At 35.0% G+C, this 16,790-nt stretch overlaps 2 protein-coding genes across 5 annotated transcripts; both read left to right on the forward strand.

The window, feature by feature from the left end:
* The first annotated feature begins 262 nt into the window (after window positions 1-262).
* On the forward strand, window positions 263-14,206 carry LOC131033968 (disease resistance protein RUN1). Of its 4 annotated transcripts, none has more exons than XM_059209082.1 (9): window positions 264-459; window positions 620-726; window positions 841-960; window positions 1,144-1,457; window positions 5,912-6,075; window positions 6,206-7,245; window positions 7,363-11,495; window positions 11,604-12,080; window positions 12,197-13,184. In XM_059209082.1, exons 3-7 carry the CDS (start codon window positions 868-870, stop codon window positions 7,432-7,434), a joined length of 1,683 nt encoding a protein of 560 aa, XP_059065065.1. In that variant the 5' UTR covers window positions 264-459; window positions 620-726; window positions 841-867; the 3' UTR covers window positions 7,435-11,495; window positions 11,604-12,080; window positions 12,197-13,184. The 4 variants fall into 4 exon arrangements, with proteins under 4 accessions (XP_059065064.1, XP_059065065.1, XP_059065063.1 ...); XM_059209080.1 differs by adding an exon at window positions 13,485-14,206 and having other exon boundaries at window positions 459-726; window positions 12,197-12,703; XM_059209079.1 differs by having other exon boundaries at window positions 459-726.
* On the forward strand, window positions 7,440-10,456 carry LOC131856660 (disease resistance protein RPV1-like). Its single transcript, XM_059208519.1, has 4 exons — window positions 7,440-7,634; window positions 7,743-8,957; window positions 9,139-9,257; window positions 10,345-10,456. Exons 1-4 carry the CDS (start codon window positions 7,440-7,442, stop codon window positions 10,454-10,456), a joined length of 1,641 nt encoding a protein of 546 aa, XP_059064502.1.
* Window positions 14,207-16,790: the final 2,584 nt, after the last annotated feature.

The following is a 16,790-nucleotide window of genomic DNA, read 5'->3' on the forward strand; positions in this document are numbered from 1 at the left end:
AGTCAAAGCGCGGCTAGAATTTTAATCCCTCTTTCTTTCTACAGTGGCCAAAATTAGCTTTCCCGAAAATAACCTCGCTTCACACCTAAGGCTAAAACTTGATGGGCGGCGGACAGGTAAATATCGATGCCAAGCTTATCATACACGACATTTTTTTCCCACCGACGTGGAAGGTTGGAAGATCGCTGCTTTCATTTCAAACTATCAGTCGTAAGACCGATTTGATGTGGCTAAAAATCATCATACACGACTCCGGAAACGCTAGTTGATGAAAGAATAGATGGAAGTGGCTTGTCGTATTGCGTACGCCCACAATTAAGTCCTCTCTCTTCACTGACTTACTAGTTGCCCCTACCACTCTTTAGTTTTTCTCATCTCTTTTTTCCAGGGACCAAGCACGTTCAGGACATTTGTGCAAGCATCTTGGAAAATAAGGACTACCATTATCAACAGTGAAGGGTAACACCCATTTTCAGATGCGCTCTCTAATTTTCACTTTGATGCTCTCAAATAGACGAGCATATAATTACCCTCAGCTATTCGTTCTTTCATATCCTGCTTTTTTTGTTACTTTTTTATACGTCTATAACTATGTCTTCTGCAACATCCTCTGTTACAGCTGCTCAGTTGATAGATCAGATTCTGAGCACAGACACAAGCACGCCACACTATCTCCAACAATTAGTCAAAAATATTGATACTCTTCTCGATCATTACACCACCAAGGTACCAATCCTTTTTCTTTGTTTCTCCTAACCTTTTTTTGTGAAGTCTTATTTTTACCGGGTTGCTTGTTAGAAATTCGATTCTAAGCAATCTTTGATGAGGTGTTGGTTGTAGGGAAAACAAAGAACAACTTCTGAGAAGATGGATTCCGTGAGAGCTCGGCTACCCTCTGCATCAGACGTTGCTGATTTTTCAGAAGAAGTGTCAGAAAATGTCAGGCTAATTTCCGATCAGGTGCAATTTTACAGCCATGTCTATTCTTTCCTCCTCTGTTTCCATGAGCTAAAAAGAGAGTAATTTTGTGGGTCACAATTATGAAGGGAATAGATGTACAGAAATTTGTTTGGCGAGAACAGTTTTTCTCTGGAGGTGTTCCACCTTATTTGTTTCAAAACTTATGTGTTATACGTTGTATAGATATCAAAGTCCACTGGTGATAAACATGGTACAGCAATATCAGTGTTAAATGCCCTTGGAAATGTTCATTGGGTCGGAGTGGGATTTTTACTGGTGGCTGCAGTTATTGAAACGCTGGACAAAATAAAAGAGAACAAAAAGGAGTGCTTAAAACTTCTGAAATCCACGAACGATTTGGCCAAACTAATACTGCAGCTTCAGCGTTTTGCTCATTTGAAGGAAGAGATGCAGGACAAAATGAAGGAGTCCATACAACTAATTGTGGATGGGGCAATCTTATGTTGTGTACAGAAGAAAAGGAAACTTCTACGAAGGTAGGTGATTTTTCACATTTCTCAGCTATTTATTTATCAATTTTTTATTCAGGTTCAAAATAATACTCAACTTTTTTATTAATTAATAGATAATTTTTGTTTAAGAAGAGCTACCTTAATTTACATATCAAAATAATAGTCAATCTTTTTATTAATTAATGGGTAATTTTTGTTTAAGAGGAGCTACCCTGCAACTCCTGTTGAGGACATTGCCCTCAAACTCCTACTGTGGGCTCGACCCCAAAACTCCAATTGAGGGGATATCAAACCCCGTGACATGCTGGAGGGGCTCTGCCCCTACACTCAATGTTAATTGATTTGGGGGAAACATAGCTGATAGTCACCAAATCTTAAGCCCATCAACAAGATCAATCGTCACATACCAACAATTAGTGTTTATTAAACCTTTTGCTATGACTTCTTGTCATTTTTAGGCCCTAATTTACTTGGTGTGGGATAATAACAAGTCAATAACTATTTTAATAAACTCTTGACTTGATTTGAAAACCCCTCTTTTAATCTTTGATGCATTTATTAATATTTGACAAAACAACAACAGGAGGAGAAGACCAAGGGGTTGTCTATGATAATTCAATCTTATTTTTTAATTCATTTGAAAGAAATGATTTTTTTTATTTCTATTTTTCATATATATTATAAGATGTAAATTTTTATATATTTTTTTTATATCTATTTATAAATAATATGTATTAATATATTAGAGAAAATATATTATATATAATACATATTAAAAATGTATTATACATTATTTTAATATGTAATCATACATACAATATTAAAAATTTCATAGCTTGTACATATATACAAATCCATTATCATACTTGAGGCTCCAAACTCATACTTGTTTCTATAGTAGGATTGACAATTTATTTTTTGTCATTTGTATTTAAGTCATTTTATCTTGTTTGGAAACCTCTACTAGCATTCACAGATAATATTTTTTTAGGTTAATAGCTAGCTACATGGATTTTAGTCTCTCTACCATTGAATTAATTTTGTGTGAAGCATAACAACTAGGCTTGAATTCATTTAAGATTTCATTACTTTTGTATGTTATGTGAAGCATAACAACTAGGCTTGAATTTATTTAAGATTTCATTAGTTTCGTATGTTCTGTTTGAAGGTTAAGTGTTACGGTTTTAGGATCTTCTTGGTTTCTAATATTACAATTGAAAGTCATAATGATCTTATTATATTAATAAAATATAGTAATTAAAAAATAAATAAAATTGAAGTGTGAAATCCAAGCATTTTTTGAAAGGTTTTGAGGACTCTTGTATCTTGGTTAAAACAACTAAATTATGAAAAATTATCTCTACTCAAGTTTTTATATTATTAATCTTTTGTGGAAATGACATACCTTGAATGAAGGTACATTTCTTTGAAGGTCTTTTGAATGAAAGCCCTAAAAGTGACCTTTCCAACTTAGGCCTCATATTTTCTCAAAATAATTTTATTTCCAATCTTGGATTGAACTAGCAAATGGAATAAATATGACAAGACAAATTATAAGATCGTAGCAATCAAAATAAGTTTTCCAATGAATATGATTTTGAATATAATTAATTTGATATTATATTCAATTTTTTTATTTTCTAGTGAAGATATGTTTTCAGCAATCATAAAGTCTTTCTTTCATATAGATGGAAAAATGCTAAAATATATATAAAAAATCTTTGCACTAGATATTGATGTTCTTATTTCAACAAAAAAAAGACATTATTTTAGATATATAAAAAAAACAAATTATGTATTTTTGAAATAACCTGTACTTGAATTATAGTTAATCTCACTTCAAAATGTTATAAAGCAATTATGAAAAAATATCAATGCACCAAATATATTGGTGTCACAAATCAATGTTTAAAATTTATAAATTTATTGGGGATAATTTGAACACTCGATATCCGCTACTCTACAATTTCTCTTTTATCCCCCCACCTCGCGACTGACTTTGCTGCTCATGGCTCTCATGGCTCTGATTTGACAAAGAGATCTGATTTACCTATATAATATGATTTGAGCAACCTTTATCCAAAAACAACACATTTTTTTTATGTCCTTTTGCTAAATTGCTTATGAAGATTGTGGAGTGCTTGACATCTTGAGAAGACTCTTCACTATAGTTAGCCTTTGACTTATTCAAATCAGATTTTTTTTTCTACATTTATATTCAGTGTCCATATTTTTCACAATATCTACATTGGATACTTTTTCAATCCACATAACTTCTTTCTCTTTTATTGTACCACATCCTCTATTAGCAAAAGTGTCTCCTTGAGATTTATTTGGGTGAGGAAGAGTTGAATTTTTTTTTTCAATTCTTATAGTAGATTGGAAAGCTTGCACGAAGCTTTTCGTAGAACATTGAATAAACTCCAATCCATTGAATGTGGTTAGATCTTTACTTTCTTCAATGATTAGCACCATTAAATCGAATTTAGAAAGAGGAGGTCTCAAAATATTTCCTACAATTTTTTGTTTTTTTAATAAATTTCTCTTAAGTTGGTTTAGAATACCTTGAGTCCTAGTCATAAGTTCTCAATAGATGCAACTTCTTTTATCCTTAAAATTTCAAAATCATTTGAAGTCTCGCCAATCTAATTTTATCAAATCTTTGATATGCAATTTGCAGAGCCGCCCGTGGCTCCCATGATTTTGTCGTGCCAACAATACAAAAGAAAATTGAAGATTGGATGGTGAATAGACCTCGGTCGTCCTTCTTTCTGTTTTCTTTAAACAGATTTCAATGATTTTCTGTCAAAGCACTCAAAGCATTCCCAGTTGCACTAATTCTCATAGATTTGGTATTATAATATTTCTTCATTCTAATATTTGTAGTTGTCTCCTGTAATGGAAAGCTACTGCTATGAATCATTTGTAGATAACTGTTAACTTGCTCTTGCTATCCGCACAATTAAAGCTTCTACAACGTTCTCTGAGATCACTTGAAAGATATAGATTAGAATTCTAATGCTATATTGAAGAGCAGTTTATAAAAAATACAAAGCTAATAGAATTTAAAACTAGGTTATTTCTGCACAATGAAATTGATTGTTTATTCAACAACAGTGAACAGTATTTAAAACTAAATTGAGTTGTTTTAAATTGCGTAGACAGTTTTAATTAGGCATGAAATTGAGGATAATTAAAAAAATAACAAATAAAACAAAAAGCAGGATCAAGCATTATGAATTGATCATGCATATCTTCAGCATTCTGAGGTATTTACTTGTTAAAGTTTCGATTCTATACCCAAGTTTTCTTGATATTCAACCTTGAAGAGCTGTTTTTGTATTGAAGAACTTCATTTATTTTTTACTCGTTAATTGCTTCCCTTGTCAAAGTTTTAAAAAAAATAATAATTAATATTTGATCAAAGCTTTCTGCATTCCTTCGCTTTGAAGTGCCAAACAAAATAGTATCGTTGGTATGTGAAGGCCTTTAGTTCTTCTGCCACTAGTTCTCAAGCCTTGGGTAGTTTGGAGTAAAGCACCAGGTTTCTATTAACTAGAATCGATAATCTATGGCAGGAAATGTGGCAGTAGATAACCAACCGAAATGTGGCCTACATTCTTTGAAAAAGCCAATTTTTTCCAGGGTTTCCGTGAAAACAACCGAACTGGCTCATATGCTTTTGCTCATATCAAGTTTCACGAGCATTGCTCTAGAATTTGCAGCTGTCACCAAATGAACATTCTCATTGGCGAGAATGATGCCATTCGCAATTTCTCTATTCGGTACAAATTCCCCCTATTTCGGGTTTTGATATATGCTTTTGAGCCTAAAGATATCTCCTTGGAGGTTATCTTGTGGATGGTGCTGCATACCGAGATTATATTATAATTTAGAAAAGAGGCTTATATTGAGCCTTTCGGAATTAGTGCAATGAAGGAATTGTCTATATCTTTTAGGTTCTTCATGCTTTGCCTTGCTTCTTTATCATCGCCAAAATCTTAGCGTTCAAAAAATCATTTATTGTAAAATGTAGTAAAGATATTATTATTTTTTTATATTTTTATTTTCCACTATCAAGATAATGAAGAATTTGTTGTTACTATTAATTTTTCAAAAAAAATTAAAATTAATCTTTAAAAAAAATAATAATAAATGAATCTATTATATTAATTCTAATTAAAAAATATCATATTGCTTTTGCAAGCACAAAAATAATATTTAAAAAAAAAATTATTGCACAAAATATTTCAGGCAAAAATATTTTTTCATTGATTTCTATGTATTCTATAAAATTACATAAAAGTTACAGCTCAATTGGCTGCCGAAGCTTACAATATATATTCTGTGTCATTCTTTACCTCAGTATTATTAATAAATTATAATTGTTGTAATATGGGAGTTTGCCTAGAAAAAGCACGACTATTATGGTTGTCATTTTGTTAAAAATGTTTGATTTTACTACATAAATTTGGAAGACTCTGGATCGCTGGAAGGGATGGAGAGCAACTTGAAAAGCTTCAAAGTCAAGTGGATGAAATGGGCAGGATGCTCCATTCGCAAATAAGCCTCTCTACATTAGATGTTGTGCACAGCAATGTAGTATGCAGCCAACCACCGATTCCATCCCATAATTCTGGAGGTAACTTATCACCATTTAGTTTTCAATAAGCTATTTGTTCATAGAAAATTTATGATTACAGAAGTTGTAGGCATTCATAGCAAATCAATAAGCTATTTTCTTAGAACTGTCATACTGTTTTGATCTGTAGTTGTAGGCATAGATCACAAGATTACTGAAGTGATTCCACTCCTTGAGTGGGATAATGACAATCTAGTTGTGGCTGTCATTGTACACGGCATTGGAGGAGCCGGTAAAACCACGTTGGCAAATGAAGTGTTTGCATCTTTGAATCTGAAGGGCTGGAAATATTCAAAAGTCACTCTCGTAAAAAATTTGGAATTAAATCCTGACATAGAGGAAATACAATCTCAGATTTTAAGCGACTTGACTGGGATAAAACATGATACTGTAAGAGACTTTCAGGAGGGACAACAAGAGCTGAAATCGATAATGGAGAAAGAAGTTGTTTTCATATACATTGACAACATATTAAGGAGACAACACCTGGAAGATCTTCTACCCAAGCTGATCGACAGTCCAAAAAAAGTGAGGATTCTTGTAACAGCAAGAAAAACAAATATCTATGCAGTGTTTGAAAGCTGCAGATTTAAACCCTGTAAATTATATTCCATTGATTCCCTCTCTGTTGAGGCAGCCCTTGAAGTACTGTGCAGGAAAATTGATAGTGAAAGAAATATAGACACCATGGTCAAAGAAAGGCCTCTGGCAAAGAAGATAGCGGAAAAATGCAGTTGCTGTCCTCTGTTTTTGGAAGTGGTGGGAGCCTATCTCCATAAAAGAAATAACAAAGTTGAAGCTTATGTAAAAGTTGTTGGCTGGCTAAGTGATGGACGCGATTTCAGCTGTGACAAGGAAGATGGTTTTGAGGAATCTAGAATTCTGTTTGCTTACCATGAACTTACACCCAGTGCTCAGGAGGCGTTCCTCGACATCTGCTCATTCTTCTATGGTTGGGAGTGGAATGAAGTTGCCTGCATTGTGGGAGAGGAAGAACTGGATTGTCTAGTAGAGGGTGCCCTTGTGAAAAGAAAACAGTATTATTATGATGAATCAATAGTAGAGAGTATAAGCATTCATGATCTTATATTGAGAGCAGGTCGTAATAAATCAAAAGGCAATCGATTCACAAGTGTGGATGATTTTACTATCGCCATGGAGAATGAAAAGGTATGAAGACTTCTATTTAAATAGTTAAAAGATCGAAATTTTATAATTTTCAGTCAGCTTGGTAAATTATGCTAAGACTCTTTTCTTTCTTTTCTTCTTTGTTTTGAGTATATCCAGGATCTCGACCAAATAAAAGGGGTTTGGCTAAAAGACAACTATAAGCCTTTTCATTTATCTGCAAAGTATTAGACGCTATGAGCTGGTCTCTCCGAGTATTTGCTATGGGAAACAACACAATTGTTAGCGGAGAATGCAGTAAACGATTTGATGAGCTGAGGTTCCTACAAGCGGAATGGGTGCTAAATTTTGCTATTGATATATCGAAGCTTAGAAACTTAAGCTTCTTAGATTTTTCTTTCAAGGAAAATGAAATTTGGAATATGTCCGAGGCAAGTTGCCATCTCGTCAATTTTTTTTTTAGCAAATATTAAAAAAAATGTTTAAAAATGGTGGTGTGTTTCTTTCTAATGTTGTTCATTAGCTCTCTTTGGTTGCAGAATTTATCTAGTCTGCAAGTACTCAAACTTAATAGGAGTGAGCGAAATGATGGGGCCAATTTACATGCAGCTATGGAATTCGGGCATCTTATTAAATTAAAACATTTGCACTTGAGAGGATTTCAAATTAAAGAAGTCTCAAATTTTGTGAAGGTATATAGTCTGCAGAAGCTAAGATTGTCAAAAATACAAGGTCTGAAGGAACTTCCATGGACAATTGGGAAGCTCCGATCACTTAAAGAGTTGTATTTAGGCAGCTGTGATGACCTAATGCGGCTAAGAGAAGGATTTGGCGAACTAAGCTCCCTTTCTGTGGTTGGTTTGAGTGGTTGCAAAAGTTTGCAAGAGCTCCCATGTGATTTCAAGAAGCTATTGTCATTACAGTTACTGAACTTGTCCAATTGCCCTAATCTCCATCGGCTACCAGAGGGGCTTGAAAACCTTCCATCCTTAAAATTCATAGATGTTAGGGGTTGTAGTAAGTTGACTAGTCTTCCACACAGGGTTTGCGAGTTGTCTTTCTGGAAGAGTAGAATATCATTTTCTGGGTGTTCAAGTTTGATCGATCTGCCAGAAGAAATTTGCAAATTCACAACGTTGACAAGTATATCATTGGAGCGCTGTAGGAGCTTAAAGGTGCTTCCCATCGGCTTCGGTCAACTCAGTTGCCTAGAAGAACTAGTCTTAGATGAATGTGAATGTTTGCAAGAATTGTGCGATGACTTTCATTGCTTGGCAAGTTTAAGAGGATTAAGAATGTGTGGATGCAAAAGCTTATCAAGGCTACCAGAAGGTTTCGGTAAACTTAGCTGTTTGGAAAGGTTAGAATTATCAGGTTGTGATAATATACAGGAATTGTGCAATGAGTTTGGAAGCCTTGGGGCATTGGAAGTTTTGAAATTGTCCAGATGCAAAACCCTGTCCAAACTTCCTGATTGTTTCGGTCAGCTTGGACGCTTAAAAAGTTTGGATTTATCTATTTGCTCTAAATTGGAGGAGCTTTCTAGTAATTTTCATTGCCTGACATCATTAATAGAATTAGACCTGTCAAATTGTGAGAGCCTGCGTGAAAAATGGATGGACAAAGTGGGCTCTGTTCAGAGCTTGTGGCGCCTAAGTATTTCACGAAGTGAAAAGTTAATTGAGCGGTGGATGGAAATGCAAAGGGAGAAAGAAGATTGGCATTTCGTGGTGCTAACAGACTCCTCTTGGGAGGTAATGAAGTTTTTAATATGAATTCATTGTTCTTTCAATCCAGCTAAAAACTAATTGAGATAGTAGAAACAGAATATAATATTCAGGATAATAAATACAGCTTAAACCATTGCAAAAATAAATACTAAACAATTGCTTAACTGGAACTGTAATGCTATACAACAAAACTGTATAAATACAGCAAAACTTTACTATCAGTATATGTAGAAAATACCGTGTTGATTTTGTAAATTCTCTCGATACAAAAGATACTTATGAGTCATGTTGCACGGCGTTTTCAGGACTGGATAAAATCCAGGGGTATCTTTTGAAAACGGATATATATTTCAAATTTCTACACAGTTTGACAACAACTATATAACATAACAATGTTAGATTATGTTCGATGATGTCTGCAGAAGTCTGCATGTCAACCACATTCTAAAAAAAATTGTTTATTACACTTCTCACACAATACCACACTGTACCTTCAATCAACCATATCAAAATTTTTGAAATTGAAGCTCTTTTGAACAAAGAAATCAGAAATCCAAATTATCTTTGTTAATGTTAGTGATTATATAACTAATATGATCATTAACTATAAATCTGAATCGTGTTATATTTATTGCTGTTATACTGCTGTGATATATATTTATTGCTGTTATACTGCTGTGTTATATCATCATTAACTATGTCAAGGGATGTCTGAGATGTCCCCAGCCATGTCGGTGACTATCAAGCATCCCCTATGCGTTTCTTGCCATCTCTTATTTTAAGGACGCGTGTCAGGACGTTTCTAGATTTTCTCAATTGAAGGGGTTAGCCTAGGGACGTCCCCTAATGTCCTGCCATCTCCCAAATGCTTCAAGAAACAAAGGCGGGGTTTGAGGATTAGGGATACATCCTTGTGTAGCACAGGTTATAAGCAAATCTTTTATAACTTCCATGGAGTCAACCATGATTTTAAGTTTCTGACCTTATAGAAAAAGATAGAGACACCATTCTTAGCTGTGAAATGTGCATAACTCTTCCATGGAGTCAACTGGAGTATACTGTAGCAGCGACATTTCATGCCGGTGAGGCACTTGCAGGATCTGTGCAAGCAGGCAAAAGCTTTTGAAGCAACGATTCTCTACGGCCTGCCCGGAATCGACCCTCAAAGATCCTGCCCTGCTTCGTCACAATCAAACCCTAGGTTACAAGAAGGGTTGTGCTTTTAAAGGGAGAATGGAGAGTTAAAGATGGATTTTTATGTACATATATAAATGTAAAATGCTTTTAATAATTATTTAATTTAATGATCAAACTATTAATAATAATTTTAAATATGAATTCCATATTTCGAGCCTTAGAGAAGAGAGAGACACACCAAATCTGCACAACTCTTCCATGGAGCCAACTGCAGTGTGCTGCAGCAAGAAGATTACATGCCGGTGAGGCACTTGCAGGCAGGATCTGTGCAGGGAAAAGATTTTGAGGCAACGATTCTCTACGGCCTGCCTGGAATCGACCCTTGAAGATCCTGCCCTGCTGCGTCAATTTCAAACCCTAGGTTGCCAAAAGGATCGTGATTTAAAAGGGAAAATAGAGAGTTAAAAGACGGATTGTTGTGTACATATACAATTGTAAAATGTTTCTGATATTAATAGTTCTTAATTTAATGATCAAACATTTGTAATAATTTAAAATATTAATTTCATTTTTATCCTCAAAACTATTTTTTAACTGTTAATCTGAGTATATTTACAGAGTCACAAACTAACTCCTAAAACAGCACCAAAAAGCGGTCTGCTAAAAGAGTTAGAAAGGCATAGTTGAAACTCTAGAAACAGCAATTAACAATGCGCTAACATAGCATCATCCAATAGGTAAGAGAGTTGATTTATCTCCAATTCATACTTAATCATAGATAATGAATCTAATGTGTTTCCCTTGCAACGAACGAAATATTTGATTTTCCCGTTGCTTGTATTGCAATACTGGACACACGACGGGGACGGAATGCTTTGTTGTTGAAAGTAATGATATCAAAGATGTTTGACGAAGAAGGTCTACTGATTGACATCCATGAACGCCCCCTCTATTCATCTTCTCTTCCACCAGACTCCTCTCTCATCTTCATTATTAGAACTGATGATAGCCTCAATACTCAAAAGTCTAGTCGTTCTCAAATAGATGGTAACTTGTTCGAAAAAAGTATCCAACAACTGGAATTCAACTCAAGAGCGTTGTCAATCATCTATGCCGGTAGACATTTCAGTGAACTACCATCTGAGGTGACAGATAGAATCGCGGCTTATACACCGTCAAGCTCTAAAACCGACATATTCTTTGATAAGGTGTCTTCTACTTTCCCCGAAATATATGGAAGAGCTACCTCTGTTTTCAGAAGCAGAGTTAGTTTAGAATTTAAAGGAACAAAATGTCCGTCCGTATGGGAAGATGTCTCGTATATATTAAATGAATCAGCTTTTCTTGCAAGTGCTCCGAGGGAGAGCAATGTTGAAATCCTGAGAGCAATTGCAAACAGATTTCCTCCTCAAGAAAAATCAGCAGGTATCAAAATGTTTACTTTTTGGGTTTTTCAGAATCCAACTTTCATTAGAAATAGAAAGGTTTATGCATATTGGTGACACTGCCTAAAATTTTGGAAAAGTATTGTAGGTGAAGATCATTGATTTACAAGGAAAAGTGATATTACTTCTCCATACAAGCCCAATGATGCACATGATTCCAAGCTCTTCAGCGTTGAATGACATGTATACGGAGATGCAAGGCAGCCATCAAGATCTTGTAGAAGTAGTTTGGATTGGACTGTGTGATGAGAGAGAAAGGGCCAAGTTCGAAAGAGTTGCTGCAGATGCTCCATGGCCTGTGGTCCCTAATCCATGGTTGATTAAACAGTCATTAGAACACTTTTTTACTTTGCTAAATTTCCCGTGGTCGCGGGCCAGAGTGATGGTGGTGGACGGCAAAGGAAGAATCTCCAACAAAAATGCATGGGAGATGATAGAAAGATGGGGAATGGAAGCATTTCCATTTTCCGAGGGTCGTGAAGAGGAACTCAAACAATCAGAATGGGAGCTGGTGTTCAACTACAAGCAATTTGTTTTTCAAAACCTGCCCTTCACTCAATCAAAGGTGAAGTTAAGTAGTTTTATAGTTTTGAGTATCTATCTATCTAGTCCCCTGTTGAAGGCGTACACATGTTGAACAATTCATTTTGTTTCTGTTTTTCCTTGTTCTGCTGAAAGCAGGTGGAGGTGGAAGGTGGGTCGCATTGTGGAGAAATAATGCTGCTATTCGTAGGCTTAGCAGATCAAATGTTGGTGTTCAGTGCTGAGTTAGAGAATGCTCTCACCAAGTTGAAAAGTGATTTTCAACTCTATTATGTTTGGCATAAAAGATGTTCTTACAAAGATGACGAGGAAATGAAGATGAAGAAGAAGAGCACCATTCCCAGCATCTCACAGATGGAAGCATACAGATTTTGGGAGCGCATGAAGTATTTGTATGACGATTTAACAAGAATGGGAAGTGACGAAAAGATAGTACATGTGCGAAGACTGGTGTCTGGTATTATCAGTGCAGAAAGTGTGAGTCATATGGAATGGAAGATACAAGTAATAGTGGTAGATGAGAAGGGGCAGATGGTGAGTGGGGAAGCAAAGGAGGTGGTAGAGGCACTATCACAGTGGGGCAAGAAAGAGTCAAAGTTGTCATCTGAAGCAGTCCAATTGTTGGAGGGGCAAAGGAAAGATGGGGTAATCCATTCCAAACATTATCCTGATCATCTCATGCTTCCAATATCTTTACGTTATGGATCTCGCAGCTGCAGCATATGCTCCAAAAATGCTGTAGATCATTATCAATGCAATGTGTGTGAGAATCATGTAATGTGTAATGAATGTATTTTAGACTAGTAAGGAAAAACTATAGGAGTTTAGGGCAAGGCTCACTGCTCAATTTTAGTTAGATTTTTAGTTTTAGACAGATATTTTTTCAGGATTGTGTGAGTGGGTGTTAACTTTAGTTCTTTTTTACATAGCTTTTCAACTAATAAAGCATGCTATTCAGGCTACGTTTTTCCAGAAGATTTTTTCCATACCATTGTACAGTTAAGTAGATGTAACCAAATAAAGCATGCTATTCATGCTACGTTTTTAACCATTGGACAGTAAGTAGATGTAACCAAATAAAGACTCGTTAAGTTTAGATTGGAGTCTTGGTTTTGTAGTTAATTTACTAGTTTGAAACAGCTGTACAATGCATATTTTTGCTACGATCTGAGGCTATAGATATTATAAATTAATTGCCTTTGTTTTGTTTTGTGTGAAGCTAGAGTAAAAAGACTGATTTTACATACAGTTCTGAAACAGAGTATTAAAAACAGGGGTGCTCTGCCTTTCAATTCTGTGTATACATTTGTATTTCAGACGAATGTTTCAATAACTGTGTGAGTATGGTTGGTTGTTTAGTTTGTTTATGTATTTATTATTTGCTGTTATAATTGTTTTACTTTCAATCAGCTGGTCATGAGGGCAGGGCTGCCTTAGAAACTACAGATGCGTTGGGCCCATGACATTTCATTGTTTTCCTCACTACGCTATTATGGACAAACCGTTATGCCTGACCTTTCTAAGCCCAATGGCTGGCTATTGACTCAAAATGATTTTTAAGACCCACCATGGGCTCATTTTAATGGTGGTCAAATGAGTACTCGGGGAGGAATTTTTCATTGCAGACGACCGATATAGAGTCAACATTGATATTTTTCCTTGCTCCATTGCGTCCCTCCTAGACCTCAGTGGAGCAAAGGATATGGTGAGGACTCTGGTAAAAGTTCTTGTTTTAAAGAATCTCATCAGGTGCTTGGAGGTCATGCTAGATAGTGCACAAATGGGTGTGGGGATTTCACTTGCCATGGACCTCTAGCAAGCATTGGAGAACCACAATACGGTTGTTTGACATGCCTTCTCGCCCAATTTCAATAGTGTGACTGTTCTAGCACCGCCTGAAAGCGACTAAAGGATGATCATTCCTAAACAAGACTTCCAACCAAGAGCCAACATTTGGGATCGAGTGGATGTTCCAGTTCATCAATGAGGAAGATGCAAACTAAAAACAGTGGTATGAAGGCTTTTTGGTTTAAATGTAATTATCTAAGAATTGTCATATTTTGATATCCAGGGAACTTAGATCTAGCCACAAATTTAAAGAGAAAAAGTATACAGGCATAGCATACATATTGGCATATTAAAAAATGGGTTTGGACCATTTTAAATAGTTTTATCATTTTGAATAGGTAGTTTAAGTATGTTGTTGAGGGTTATAGGTGTAATTTTTTTATCAATTTTGTTCAATTTCTAAGTTAATTGTGGCTTTAGGATAATTATCTCCAAACTAGTTCTTATTTGTTGATTATTGTTTACAAAGTTTTGAATTGTTCATTTAGGATAGCATATAAAATAAAATCATACCTAGTTCATTTTAATTATTATATGATCTCATAGTTTCTAATATATTATATCACAAAAGAGTATCTAGTAGGCACTATATATCATCTTTTGTATAAGTTACATTAGCCACATTGACCCTCACATCATCAATTGCATAACTTTTAACTCTTGCATTGGATAAAATTAACACTTTATTGTATCAAGTTTATAGAACTAAACATAATCATAACCACATCATTGTCATCGATGTGCACATCCAATACATATGTTTCTAATTTGGCCTTTGCTATAAAAGAGGGGTTAAAATTTATTCCAAGAAGAAGAAATACAAAGCAAGGGCATCAAACAACCCTATCAATTTCAACTAAGTGATCTAACTAATGAGACAAACCCAAGGGCAATTGACCCTTATCTACAATATTCCAATTTAGCATTTGATCAGAAGCCCATTTGGCTAGACAATCCGCTACTCCATTCCACTCCCGAGGGATATGTGAAAGTAACAGATTCCAAAGAAGTACATAGATTAAGAATCTGGTTAACAACCAAAGCAAACTACTAGCTAAAATCCTCAGAATGTTGTCAAGACAACAAATGCACCACAACCTACAAGTTTGATTCACAAATGAGCCTGCTCCATCCAAGAGCACAAGAACGCTCCACAACATATAAAATAGCAAGAGCCTCCATCAAATTATTAGTATGATGGCCTTTATAAATAGAAAAAATAAACTAAACACTCCCCAAGCTATTTCTACCAATTCCTTGAATGCCAGCAGGACCAGGATTTCCCCAAGAAGACCCATCTGTGTTCATTTTTAGAATGCCCTACAGAGGACTCCACCTCTCCACCCTATTTATCCTCCAAAGAGGGTGTCTGCATCTATTTCTCATGAACTGGCCTTGTGGCGGAGGAAGATGGAGATGGTTATAGAAAATAACATCGTCAGGATCCACAGCCTTCGACAAGTCACAATTTGTCGAAACAGTTTCTCCCAAAGAGTGGAGAATTTTCCACCACAAGGGGTGGCCCCCCAACAACACATCTTGAAAGATTCGATGATTCCTCTCCAACCAGGTATGAGAGAAGGGCCACAAGTCCAAGCAACTTGAAGGAAAGAGGTTTTACAGAATTCTTTATTTTAATCAACAAAACTTACTAAAAATATAAAACTACTTTTAATCCCTTTTTCTAACTTCAAGATAAATATTTTATTTTATTAATATATTATTTATTTAATATATAAATAGGTATACCTTTTAAAATTCAACTGCTTCATCAATATAATTATTATTCTTTGCATTTCTTTATCCTAAATATTTAGTTATTCTTTTATAATCATCAATTTTTATATCAAGGATTTGCAATCCAAACCTATCCCTAAATGGTATCCTATTCATTGGAGGAATCAAAGCATTTTCTACTACACCATGGGGTTCATAAGATTAACCCTATATTTTAAGTTTTACTCGTAATTCCATTATAGATAACTATTTGGGGGAGTTTAAACAAATATTAAAGTAAAATTTACATAATACACTTGCATATATAGGCAAGAAAGTGAAATTAAAAGGTAGGGAACAACAACTAACTATTGCTCCAAATCTAGGACACTTGTGAGCACACTTGACAAGTGTGTGAGCAAGTGGCTACTGTATATGCAATAGGTGTCTCACTGAGTGAGGACACATGTCTCAATTAGATGAGGTGAGACAAAACGCTAGAAGTCCCTATGTGAAGACTAAACTATTGTGAATACAACTCCCTCGAGATATGTTGATAGCTAACTAGGTTGATATAGTCATTATTTGCACCAAAATTTCATTTCATAAGAACATGATGAGTGATGAGTTCATATTAAAGTAAAGATCAAGTGGGTGTGTAGTTCATATCATCATCATATAAGAATTTTATTAGACCACATAAATATTCTCAAGCCATACAAATGAAACATCATCAGGTGCTCCTATGTGTTAGGGTCAATAATAAAATTTGATGCTTGTCAGAATTTTCTATGTGAGCTAAAGATAACATATGTAGTAGCCATTGGTCCCAACCATCCCAATGAATCAAGGGCTGAAATTCAAATTTATGTTAAAAATAATATCAAATTTGTCACCATATTTTAGCACATGAAAATGCATGTGATACAAAGTTTGTGGTATGAATGAGTGACTTTATTCTTGACATTCAAAATCATCTAAATTATTTTTATCAATAAGCAAGAAAATCAACATCACTTCTCCATCTATAATTTGATGCTAAATTATACTGAGGATAAAAAGGGTTGTACATATTTAGGTGCATAAAGCAATGGGTATGGTCTATGTGTAGGGAAATTGGGGACAAAAAGGAGGTCTCAAGTGGCTACCTTCTTTTCTAGAATTAGGA

The sequence above is a fragment of the Cryptomeria japonica genome, chromosome 7 (assembly GCF_030272615.1).
Source record: "Cryptomeria japonica chromosome 7, Sugi_1.0, whole genome shotgun sequence".
NCBI lineage: Eukaryota > Viridiplantae > Streptophyta > Pinopsida > Cupressales > Cupressaceae > Cryptomeria > Cryptomeria japonica.

Coding starts and splice junctions, on each gene's coding strand:
- LOC131033968 (XM_059209080.1), top strand. CDS start 592: ATGTCTTCTGCAACATCCTCTGTTACAGCTGCTCAGTTGATAGATCAG. Junction 1,458..5,911: donor AAAAGGAAACTTCTACGAAG/GTAGGTGATTTT, acceptor TAAATTTGGAAG/ACTCTGGATCGCTGGAAGGG. Junction 6,076..6,205: donor TCCATCCCATAATTCTGGAG/GTAACTTATCAC, acceptor TTTGATCTGTAG/TTGTAGGCATAGATCACAAG.
- LOC131856660 (XM_059208519.1), top strand. CDS start 7,440: ATGAGCTGGTCTCTCCGAGTATTTGCTATGGGAAACAACACAATTGTT. Junction 7,635..7,742: donor AAATTTGGAATATGTCCGAG/GCAAGTTGCCAT, acceptor CTTTGGTTGCAG/AATTTATCTAGTCTGCAAGT. Junction 8,958..9,138: donor TAACAGACTCCTCTTGGGAG/GTAATGAAGTTT, acceptor GTATAAATACAG/CAAAACTTTACTATCAGTAT.